General features: G+C 34.7%; 1 protein-coding gene across 1 annotated transcript in view; it reads left to right on the top strand.

Annotated features, from left to right (window-relative positions):
* LOC142225073 (uncharacterized) overlaps positions 1-13,068 on the top strand; it is a 49,218-nt gene that overhangs the window by 31,607 nt on the left and 4,543 nt on the right. The window contains exon 5 of the mRNA XM_075294848.1: positions 12,157-12,953. Within this exon, the coding sequence (XP_075150963.1) occupies positions 12,157-12,953 (797 nt within the window). The remainder of the gene's footprint in view (positions 1-12,156; positions 12,954-13,068) is intronic.

The raw sequence follows: 13,068 nt of genomic DNA on the forward strand, positions 1-13,068 counted from the left end.
ATAATCTACCAAGATTTTATTTCTATAGAAAATTTTGTCAAAAGTTTATTTCTATAGAAAATTTTGTTAAAATTTTAGTTCTGTAGAAATGTTTGTCAACATTTTCTTTCCATAGAAAATTTTGTCAAAATTTTTATTTCTATAGAAAATTTTGTTAAAATTTTATTTCTGTAAAAAATTTTGTCAAAATTTTATGTCTACTTTGTCAAACTGAATTATATACGTATTGGATCGATCTTTTTTGATTTAATATATACCACGTATGGACTTACATACAATTTAGAAGATGGTGTTAGGAGGTTTTTAAATACCTTGCCATCGGCAAGCGTTACCGCAACTTAAGTAATTCGATTGTGGATAGCAGTGTATAGAAGAAGTTTCTACGCAATCCATGATGGAGGGTACATAAGCTTCGGCCTGGCCGAACTTATGGCCGTATATACTTGTTTGATTTAATGCATACCACGAATGGACTTACTTACAATTTAGAAGACCGTGTTAGGAATTTTTAAGATACCTTGCCATCGGCAAGCGTTACCGCAACTCAAGTAATTCGATTGTGGATGGCAGTGTTTGGAAGAAGTTTCTACGCAATCCATGATGGAGGGTACATAAGCTTCGGCCTGGCCGAACTTATGGCCGTATATACTTGTTTGATTTAATGCATACCACGAATGGACTTACTTACAATTTAGAAGACCGTGTTAGGAATTTTTAAGATACCTTGCCATCGGCAAGCGTTACCGCAACTCAAATAATTCGATTGTGGATGGCCGTGTTTGGAAGAAGTTTCTGCGCAATCCATGATGGAGGAAAAAAACTTCGGCCTGGCCGAACTTACGGCCGTATATACTTGTTATTGAGTCAAATCGATTAATCGACTTTTGACGTTGGTAAAATATTTTATAGTGTCTAAAATTTACCAATCGAACTTTAACCAAAAATGTCGAAAAGCCGAATATGATTTAAAAAAGGTAGGTGATTCGACGTTTTTATGCGAAAATTCATCAAAAATCGAAAGTTGCAATTTCAGTTATTGACTTTTACAATTTCCGAACAAAAATCATAAATTTGAAAAGTCGACTTATTCAAAGTTTGAACAAATTTAAAGAGGATTTTTCCATAGACTTTTATTAATTATAAATATGTAGTTCAAGTGTAGTTCACTTTGGGTTGAGTGAATTACCCGAATTTATTCTGATAATTGGTTGATAGTTTTGCTGCAAGTAGAGGATGCTGATGAGCAATGTGGTAATTCCGAAACAGCTGTACATCCAACCATCTTGCAGTCTATAGGGCTTTGCCCAAATAAATTTGACAAGCATACTTTTCCTCTGTTGGTTAAGCTACACTTGTAGTTTAGTCAATGCATGGCTTTAAGCTGAGATCAAAAAAACAACAATTATAAATATATATTAATGCAAAGGATTTTCCTATAAGAGTTTTATTTTTGGTCGTCAAAAAATTTATTTTATTAGATAAATGATTGGGTGTTTAATCCATAGTAAGAAAGACATATCGTCTTTCTCGCCAAAATTGACAAAAAATTTCAGCGAAATAGTTAGCACGACCACATGACCATATCTTTTTCTTTCACGAGGCCCGAAAAAAATCCATTTACCATAACTTTTGATTAGACAGGCTTCTCAACGCCAACTCTTGGATTTTGGAAGACACATATGCGTCGATTTAGTGAACGCATTTTCATTTTTAATTTTCTACTCGGTATCGTACCATTTTTACACCCACCGCCATAGGATTAATTAAAAAAAATCCAAATCTACTTTGATTTCCACCCGTCTGTTGAAAATACGCTTTACTTTTAAGATACCTTTTCACAATCCAAGGATTTCAATTGTAGATGACTGTCTTTGGTAGAAGAGGATTCATAACATTCGGCCTGGACAAACATTCGGTGTACTTCCTATTTGTCAAATGATTTTTTTTAGATAAAACGGTCATAAAGGTCAAATCACTGTCATTTCAACTACACACAAAATACGTGGACCCTATATGGAACAAAAGCCAATTAAATTCTCTTTTAGTTCATGCACTGAAAAAAAGTATGCCTGATTCCAAAGATTTTGTCTTTAACAATTTTGGTATTGATTCCGAGCCAAAGAAGCGGAGAATACATGTAAGGATAATTTTAACACAAAATTCTCTTTTAAATTTGGGTTTTGTGTACTTGCTTCTAGGAAGCAAATTATAATTTTTCGTTTTTTTTCAGCTTCTTTTCTTCATATGCTATCAAAGTCCTTTAAAAACGAGTTAACGACAACTTTATTTTCCAAATTCAGACTCGACTTCCAGTAGAAATGTTGCTATGTTTCAAGTAAATAACGCCTTTAAAATAAAGTGTTGAAAAACATGTCCTATATTTGAACGATTCTTTGCTTTGTAGTAAAGATGCAAAAAGACAACAATCTTAAGAACAATTTCATTAATTTTAAAATTTTTTTCTGATTTATTAAAGTCGAGTTGACCGACCTTACGCCAAAAAAATCACTTAATTATGAGAAAAATACGACTTCATTGAAAAGTTTATCGATTTTTAGACAAGAAAAAAACTTTATATTAGAAAAATGCGTCTTCTATACTAAGCTAAATTTGCATTCGTATTTTAAGGACATGAAATCTTTGGCCTCACGACAATATTTGTTTCAGTGTGGAATTATTATATTTTAAAAAAGTTTCCTTGACTTTAGTATTTTTTTGCGTACGTTAGTTAGACAAACTTACAAGTATGTGCGGCCGTAAGTTCGGCCAGACCGAATCTTGTGTACCCTCCACCATGGATTGCGTAGAAACTTCTACTAAAGACTGCCATCCACAATCGAATTACTTGGGTTGTGGTAATACTTACCGATGGCAAGGTATCTTAGAACTTCTTGACATCGTTTTCTAAATTGTAAGTTAGTCTATACGTGGTTTATATTAGACAAAAAAAGCAGATTAAATACGTATATAGTTCAGTTTTTGGCCGGTATAACAGTTTGGCTGATAAGTCCCCGGTCTGACACATAGATGGCATCGCTAGTATTACACTGATAGAAAAAGTTTCGTTATATTAACGAAATGTTTCATTAAAAGTGAGCCAATGAAACAAATTCGTTAATACAATGAAATTTTTCGTTATTATAACGAATTTTCTGTTAGTCAACGAAACGTTTCGTACTATAAACGATTTATTTCATTGTATAAATGAAAATGTTTCGTTATATCAATGAAAAAATTTCGTTGGCTCAATTTTAATGAAATTTTCTTTGTGTGTACATGCATATTATTTCTATATAGTACCAACCTTCATATGATTCGTGTCAAAATTTGATAATGAGTTTCCGGACTCTGCCCCAGGGAAATCAACAATAATTGATTGGAATGCAAAATTCAAGCGTGGTGAAATGAGCACGGATGACGGTGAATGCAGTGGACGCCCGAAAGAGGTGGTTACCGACGAAAACATCAAAAAAAATCCACAAAATGATTTTGAATGACAGTAAAATGAAGGTGATCGAGATAGCAGAGGCCTTAAAGATATCAAAGGAACGTGTTGGTCATATCATTCATCAATATTTGGATATGCGGAATCTCTGTGCAAAATGGGTGCCGCGCGAGCTCACATTTGACCAAAACCAAAAACGTGTTGATGATTCTGAGCGGTGTTTGCAGCTCTTAACTCGTAATACACCCGAGTTTTTCCGTCGATATGTGCACTGAAAAAAATATTGTCGTGAGGTCAAAGATTTCATGTCTTTAAAATACGAATACAAATTTTGCTTAGCGTAGAAGACGCACTTCTCTAAAAAAGTTATTTTCCTTGTCTAAAAGTCGATAAACTTTTCAATGAAGTCGTATTGTCCTAATAATTAAGTGATTTGACTTAAAAATGGGTATCTTAACATGAAAGAAAAAATTTATAGGCTAAGGTCAACTTGACTTTAATAAATCAGAAAAATTCTTTAAATTTAATGAAATTGTCTTTAAATTTGTTGTCTTTTTGCATCTTGACTACATAGCAAAAAATCGTTCAAATATAGGACATGTTTTTCAAAACTTTATTTTAAAGAAGTTTTTTACTTCAAACATAGCATAATTTCTACTGGAAGTCGATTCCTAATTTGGAAAATAAAGTTGCCGTTAACTCGTTTTTAAAGGACTTTTATAGTATATGAAGAAAAAAAAGCTGAGAAAGCGAAAAATTAAAATTTGCTTCCTAGAAGCAAGTACACAAAACCTAAATTTAAAAGAGGATTGTGTCTTAAAAGTATCCTTACTTGTATTCTCCGCTTCTTTGGCTCGGAATCAACACCAAATTTTTTAAAGTAAAGACAAAATCTTTGGAACCGAGTATGCTTTTTTTTTCAGTATGACAATGGATGAAACATGGCTCCATCACTACTCCTGAGTCCAATCGACAGTCGGCTGCGTGGACAGCGACAGGTGAACCGTCTCCGAAGCGTGGAAAGACTCAAAAGTCCGCTGACAAACTAATGGCCTCTGTTTTTTGGGATGCGCATGGAATAATTTGTATCGATTATCTTGAGAAGGGAAAAACCATCAACAGTGACTATTATATGGCGTTATTGGAGCGTTTGAAGGTCGAAATCGCGGCAAAACGGCCCCATATGAAGAATAAAAAAGTGTTGTTCCACCAAGACAACGCACCGTGCCACAAGTCACTGAGAACGATGGCAAAATCCATGAATTGGGCTTCGAATTGCTTCCCCACCCACCGTATTCTCCAGATCTGGCCCCCAGCGACTTTTTCTTGTTCTCAGACAAAATCATGCTCGCAGGGAAAAAATTTGGCTGCAATGAAGAGGTGATCGCCGAAACTGAGGCCTATTTTGAGGCAAAACCGAAGGAGTACTACCAAAATGGTATCAAAAAATTGGAAGGTCGTTATAATCGTTGTATCGCTCTTGAAAAGACCTATGTTGAATAACAAAAACGAATTTTGACAAAAAATGTGTTTTTCTTTGTTAGACCGGAGACTTATAAGCCAACCTGTTAAGTTCATCGCTCGATATAAACGATGAACATTCTTGACTTACATGTTTTGAAGAAATAGCGCTGAATTCTGCGCTTAAAATTTTTCGCAGAATAGTAGTGCCTATAGTATGGACACTATATATCTAGTGCTTCCAAGATTATAATTATTTTTGCTGGGATACTGATAAAAATAAAAAGTGAAATTGGAGAAAAAAAATGATTTACAGTTTTTATTTAATTTATTCATCTAAATGAACTTCCAAGACACAACTTCAAAAGCAACGCAAAGGATCCAAAAACGGAGTACTTGAGAAGTCTACAAATAAATACGAACCAATATGAATTTTTGTGCGGTAATTAGAGAGCCAGAATTGAAATATAGGTGTCGCTTTATATAGGGGCTATATATAACTATACGTCGATATGGATCAAATTTCGCATGTTTGCAGCAGCCATATACTAGAACAATGTACCAAATTTTAACCAGATCGGATGAATTTTGCTCTCCAAGAGCCTCCGGGGGTCAAATATGGGAATCGGTTTATATGGGGGATATATGTAATTATGGACCCATATGGATAAAATCTTGCATGGTTGTTAGTGTTCATATATTTACCCAAAATACAAACTTTCAACTGAATCGGATGAAATTTGCTCCTCCAATAGTCTCAGGAGGTCAAATCTGGGGATCGGTTTATATGGGGGCTATATATAATTACGGACCGATATGGATCAATTTTTGCATGGTTGTTAGAGGCTATATACTAACACCACGTACCAAATTTCAACCGGATCGGATGAAAGTTGCTCCTCCAAGATGCTCCAGAGGTCAAATCTGGGGATCGGTTTATATGGGGGCTATATATAATTATGAACCGATATGTTCATACCAACACCATGTACCATAATTCAGCCGGATCGGATGAAACATGCTTCTCTTAGAGGCTCCGCAAGCCAAATCTAGGGGTCGGTTTATATGGGGACTATACGTAAAAGTGGTCCGATATGGTCCATTTGCCATACCATCCAAACTACAACAATAACAGGGAGCCACCGTGGTACAATGGTTAGCATGCCCGCCTTGCATACACAAGGTCGTGGGTTCGATTCCTGCTTCGACCGAACACCAAAAAGTTTTCAGCGGTGTGTTTTCCCACCTCAGTAATACTGGTGACATTTCAGAGTGTTTCAAAGCTTCCCTAAGCGGTTCCACTGCAATGTGGAACGCCGTTCGGACTCGGCTATAAAAAGGAGGTCCCTTGTCATTGAGCTTAACATGGAATCGGGCAGCACTCAATGATAAGAGAGAAGTTCACCAATGTGGTATCACAATGGAGCCTGATACATCGGGCTGCCACCTAACCTAACCTACATCAATAACGACTACTTATGCCAAGTTTCAAGTCAATAGCTTGTTTCGTTCGGAAGTTAGCGTGATTTCAACAGACGGACGGACAGATATGCTAGAGCGAATCAGAATTTCACCACGACCCAGAATATAGGTATATACTTTATGGGGTCTTATAGCAATATTTTGATGTGTTACAAACGGAATTACTCAGTTGAGCTCCAGCCTTTTTTTTTCAAATTATGAAATTTTCTTTAACAATTTAAAATAAAAATTTCATGTCTAAGAATTTTTCTTGAAGTTATCGAAAAATAATTACTTATTTTTGTGAAATCGGCGTCAAATCTGCGATTGTAGTACATATTCGTTGAATTTCTAAAATTAAACAAAATTTGTTTTAATTGTGGGTTCACTGTTTTTCAGTGTACCATTTATAAACAAAAAATTATTAAATTAATTTTATGATATATGTAAGTACAACATTCGTTACTTAAAAGAAAAAGTAACTAAATCTATTTCAGAGTATTTAAACTATATCAGAGTACACAACATAATAATAAATAATCAATAATGTTCGGTAGTCGCATGAACTTCAAAAGAGTTCGAAATTATAAATATTAAGATATTTTCTTAATTTGCTATAAAATTAAATAAGTAAAATGAAGTTTAAAACTTGTTATAAATTACGAGCCTGTGCCCTCAACAATATTAGCTCATATCGGTCCGTAATTATATATCCCCTATACAAACCGATCCCCAAAAATTTTACTCCTTAAGGCTCAGGAAGAAACATATATTCTACGATCCTTAGCTGATGTCCTTTGTAGCCAATGCTACTTTTTTATTTATAGTTGCTCATAATTACTTAGAGAGTCCTCTATATAAAACGATCAAGATCTAAAGATTTTATATTTTTTTGTCAATAGAACATGTTCCGCTTGAAGATTTGTAATGGATATGGTATGGCAGATACATTTTTTTTTGGAATATACTGTGTACTGGTTTAACAATTACATTTCGTATACGAATTTGTTATGCAAAACTAGAAACAGTAGCAATATTCCATAGATTTCAAATCCCTTTACTATGGCACTGGGTCTCTAGGTTGATTTAAGGATAGATTTAGTGCTTAGAATTTGCTTTTCAAAAGCAAGGTATTGTTTTACCACAATCGATAAGTTAGTTTAAGACCGTCTATACTTTTTCTCAAACAAAGTCATAAATTATTTAGCCATGTGTTGCAAGGAGATTGGTTTTTCTTTGCTTTTCTCATTTGTTAGTCTGAAATTTTTTTTGTGTGTTTTCCTTGGGCCACCGCCTGTTGCATGGAGGTGGGAGATATCAAAAATTTGTTACATAAAACACTAAACAGAAAAATATTTGCTTTGCAAAAAAAAAAAACGTCCAAAAAAGAAAATAAACTTTCAATTTGTATAGCTTTTTCGGTTTTGCATATGATTTTTGTTTTGTATTGAAGGATTTATTTAAGTGTTAAGTTGAATTTTTTATATTTTTTCTTTGTTTTTTTTTTTGTAAACAAAAACGTTATTGTTTGTCTGGCTCAGGTGTTATTTGATTTGGTGTTTTTTCCCAAAATATGATAAATAAAAACACCTTTTTTGTTAACTTTAAATTTGCATAACGATTTATTGGGTAACTGCAGAGATTTCTTTTGGGATCCACATAAACTTTTTTGACTTTTGTATGACATGATCAATAACTACCCAGCAAAAAATTGTAAGGTGTTCCACATATATTTTTTAGTCGTATCATAGGATCCTCCATCAAGTTTGTTGTTTTAAATATCCCAAACAAGAAAAGAAAATCAATAAAAAATAAAGCTCGTTCTCGCGAGAATTTGAACCTGTGCCGTTTCACTTTTTCTTTTCCATGAAAGTACTTTTAAGAAGGTTATGCAAACTACGAGTATTACAATTTTTTATTAATAATTTGGTGCCATATTATGATTATATCACAAATATTTGAACTGACGTATCCATATACCCTAAAAACATTTTCAAATTACAAAAATTAGATATAACAAAGTATAAGTTCGAATCTTATGTACCCTCCACCATGGATTGAGTAGAAACTTTTACTAAAGACTGCCATCCCCAATCGAATTACTTGGGTTGAGGTAATACTTGCCAATGACAAGGTATCTTAAAGTTTCTTGGCGTCGTCTTCTAAATTGTAAGTTAGTCTATATGTGGTATATATAAGAAAAAAAAACAACAGATTAAATACGTATATAATTCAGTTCTTGACCCGGTATATGGTATATAGGAGAGTGTACAAATACCTACAAACGGATATGAAGTTTTGCGCGGTAATTAGAGTGCCGAATTTAAATATGGAGGTCGCTTTATAAAGGGCTATATACAATTACGAACCGATATGGACCAATTTTTATACCCTTCCGAACGAAACAAGCTATCGACTTGAAACTTGACACAAGTAGTTGTTATCGATGTAGGTCGGATGGTATTGAAAATGGGCCATATCGGTCCACTTTTACGTATAGCCCCCATATAAACCGATCCCCAGATTTGGCTTGCGGAGACTCAAAGAGAAGAAAATTTCATCCGATCCGGCTGAAATTTGGTACATGATGTTGGTATATGGTCTCCAACAACCATGCAAAAATTGGTTCACATCGGTCCATAATTATATATAGCCCCCATATAAACCGATCCCCAGATTTGGCTTGTGGAGCCTCTAAGGGAAGCATATTTCATCCGATCCGGCTGAAATTTGGTACATGGTGTTGGTATATGGTCTCTAACAATCACGCAAAAATTGGTCCACATCGGTCCATAATTATATAACATGTTGCCCCCATATAAACCGATCCCAAGATTTGGCTTGCGGAGCCTCAAAAAGAAGCAAATTTCATCCGATCCGGCTGAAATTTTGTATATGATGTTGGTATATGGTCTCTAACAACCATGCAAAAATTGGTCCACATCGGTCCATAATTATATATAGACCCCATATAAACCGATCTCCAGATTTGGCTTGCGAAGCCTCAAAGAGGAGCAAATTGCATTCGATCCGGCAGAAATTTGGTACATGGTATGGTCTCTAACAACCGTGCAAAAATTGGTCCACATCGGTCCGTAATTATATATGGCGCCCGTATAAACCGATCCCCAGATTTGGGTTGCGGAACCTCAAAGTGAAGCAAATTTCATCCGATCCGCCTGAAATTCGGTACATGATATTGGTATATGGTCTCTAACAACCATGCAAAAATTGGTCCACATCGGTTCATAATTATATATAGCCCCCATATAAACCGATCCCCAGATTTGGCTTGTGAAGTCTCAAAGAGAAGCAAATTTCATCCAATCCGGTTGTAATTTGGAACATGGTGTTAGTATATGATCCTTAACAACCGTGCCAGAATTGGTCCATATCGGTCCATAATTATATATAGCACCCATATAAAACATTCTCCAGATTTGACCTCCGGAGCCTCTTGGAGGAGCAAAATTCATCCGATCTGGTTCAAATTAGGCACGTGGTGTTAGTATAGGGTCGCTAACAACCATACCAAAATTGGTCCAATCACACAAAAATTGGTCCATATCGGTTCATAATCATGGTTGCCACTAGAGCCAAAAATAATCTACCAAAATTTTATTTCTATAGAAAATTTTGTCAAAATTGTATTTCTAGAGAAAATTTTGTTAAAATTTTATTCGGTTCATAATAAAATTTTAATCATTGTCAAAATTTTATTTCTATAGAAAATTTTGTCAAAATTTTATTTCTATAGAAAATTTTGTTCAAATTTTATTCGGTTCATAATCATGGTTGCCACTCGAGCCAAAAATAATCTACCAAGATTTTTTTTCTATAGAAAATTTTGTCAATAGTTTATTTCTATAGAAAATTTTGTTAAAATTTTATTTCTGTAGAAATTTTTGTCAAAATTGTCTTTCTATAGAAAATTTTGTCAAAATTTTTATTTCTATAGAAAATTTTGTGAAAATGTTATTTCTATAGAAAATTTTGTTAAAATTTTATTTCTGTAGAAAATTTTGTCAAAATTTTATGTCTACTTTGTCAAACTGAATTATATACGTATTGGATCGATCTTTTTTGATTTAATATATACCACGTATGGACTTACATACAATTTAGAAGATGGTGTTAGGAGGTTTTAAGATACCTTGCCACCGGCAAGCGTTACCGCAACTTAAGTAATTCGATTGCGGATGGCAGTGTTTAGATGAAGTTTCTACGCAATCCATGATGGAGGGTATATAAGCTTCGGCCTGGCCGAACTTACGGCCGTATATACTTGTTAATTGATTGGGGATAGGTTTATCTTGGGGCTATATGTAACTATAGACCGCACTTAAAAAAATTTTGTCGTGAGGTCAAAGATTTCATGTCTTTAAAATACGAATACAAATTTTGCTTAGCATAGAAGACGCATTTCTCTAAAATAAAGTTATTTTCCTTGTCCAAAAGTCGATAAACTTTTCAATGAAGTCGTTGTTACCGCCACTGGTCACCCTGTGTTGTGAATTTAATTTTAATTGACGAATCGATTCCGATTATCGAATCATTAATATCATTACCAACTTTAACCATACTTCATTGTCACATTTCTTAAACCCATTCTTTCTTTCTACAATAGTTGGTTGAATTAACCAGAAGCAAAGATTCTTCTAGAAAAAACTTTAAAAATAAGTTGGTGATTTTGATACCAATAAGTATGTACATAACCTTGAACTTTAAAAATATTTAATAAATGTATTAATTTTAAGGAATTAAAACATATGGTTGCGCTTAGAATAAGCAATAAAGAAATAAATGGATTTCGCTAAACTTTAACCTGTGTTGGAAATTTATTCAAAATCGCCACGAACCTTCTATTGGGAACAAAATTTTTTAATTCTTATTGAGGACTCCCTCGTCTTAACTGGTATTGACCTGGAAAGAGAAGATAAGCTGCCGAATTCCACGAAGCTGATTGTGACATATCCTAAGCCACACGTAAGTACTAAAATGGACTCTTCTATAGGTCAGGGCGAACCACATAACCTCAACGTCGCCAACCAGAAAGCATCCACAATATTGTGCCAACTTTGCCACGAGTCTATTAATGGAACTGTTGTATGTTGCCGTGATTGCCAAAAGCCTTACCACGAAAATTGTAGCAAAGCTTCGGAACCTTTCAACTCATGGACTTGTCCACCCTGCACTCAAAAAAAAGTGAACTCTCTATTTCACTAAAGCCAATTTAACTCTATATTAGTTCATAGAATCATTATGTTTGGAAAAAGTTTACTTTACTCAAATAATTTTTTGCGTACGTTAGTTAAATGAACTAAAACACAGGAAAAAATTATACAAAAATAAAGCATAAAGGTTTCCTAATTTCGTATTTCTCACAAAATAGTTCGTTATTTCTTTAAATTTGTAAATTTTACCAAAAATGTGTTCATCATGAACTTCGTATGGCACTAAAGACATTCTTGCAATTTTGAACTCCAAGATTTCTCTTAAAACTACAAAATTTTCTTTAACAAGTGCAAAAACTTAGTTATGTCTAATAAATTTTCTTGAATTTGTCGAAAAATATTTACTTATTTTTACCATATCGGAGTGATGCCAGCGCTTGTAATACTGTTTAGTTAAAATTTTCTAAAAAAATTCAAAATTTTCTAAAATTAATCGAAAGTTATCTTTCCTGGTGGGTTCACTGTTTTTTCAGTGTGCACACTCCGCTCCAGTAAAAGCATAAGATCTTGTGGAAGCTCACGCTCCTCTAGTATTTCACACATTTCGTGTAATAGTAAAACAGCTCTTGAACTCAAAAGATTGGAGGAGGAACGAGAACTTGCAGCAAAAAGGGATCAAGAATACCTAGCCAAGAAGTATAAAATTTTGGAAGAGCTCGAGGAATCTCCAGAAATAGATCGTACCATAGTTGGCGTAAATGAAATGGGTGTGAATTTGGGAAAATCTGCTGTAGATATGTTACTTACCCCAAATGTAGAGGCTGACATACCAAACTTAACCTCAATGGCCGCAAAAGCCCCGGAATGCATGCCCACAACCTACCCGTTTATGTCAGCTGTTGCCCACAACATGGTACCATCGCAAGCCAATAATACGAATAACAACAATAATTCGTTCGATTTTATTGATCCAATGTTTGCACTTCATTCGACAAAACGTCAGAATGTACATCCTACAACTCAATGCTCTTTTCGTGACAGCAGTAACGTACAACAAACATCATTTGGTCTCCATAATAACAAACATCATTTGGTACAACCGGCAAACCCTAGCTGTATTAAAGACAGCGGTAATTTTCAACAAACACCACCAGGTTCTCATAACTTGCCTGATACATCCCAGCCACACTTGGAACAGCCATCAACAACCCAACGCAGACTAACATCTGACCAACTACACGCTCGTCAAACCGTACCAAAGGAACTACCCACCTCTTCAGGCTCACCCGAAGAATGGCCCTTGTTCAATTCCACGTACGAATGGTCCACCGCCGTCTGTGGTCTAACTGATGCAGAAAACCTCATACGTCTGCAACGGGCATTACGTGGAGAGGCATTAGAAGCCGTCAAACGTATACTAGTCCATCCTTCGTGTGTCTCCCATGCAATTTCAATTTTGAAAGTTTTGTACGGCCAGCCCGATAAAATATTATTTGCACTAAAAAGTAAAATAAAATCACTTCCATC

Source organism: Haematobia irritans, chromosome 2 (assembly GCF_050003625.1).
Source record: "Haematobia irritans isolate KBUSLIRL chromosome 2, ASM5000362v1, whole genome shotgun sequence".
NCBI classification, from domain to species: domain Eukaryota; kingdom Metazoa; phylum Arthropoda; class Insecta; order Diptera; family Muscidae; genus Haematobia; species Haematobia irritans.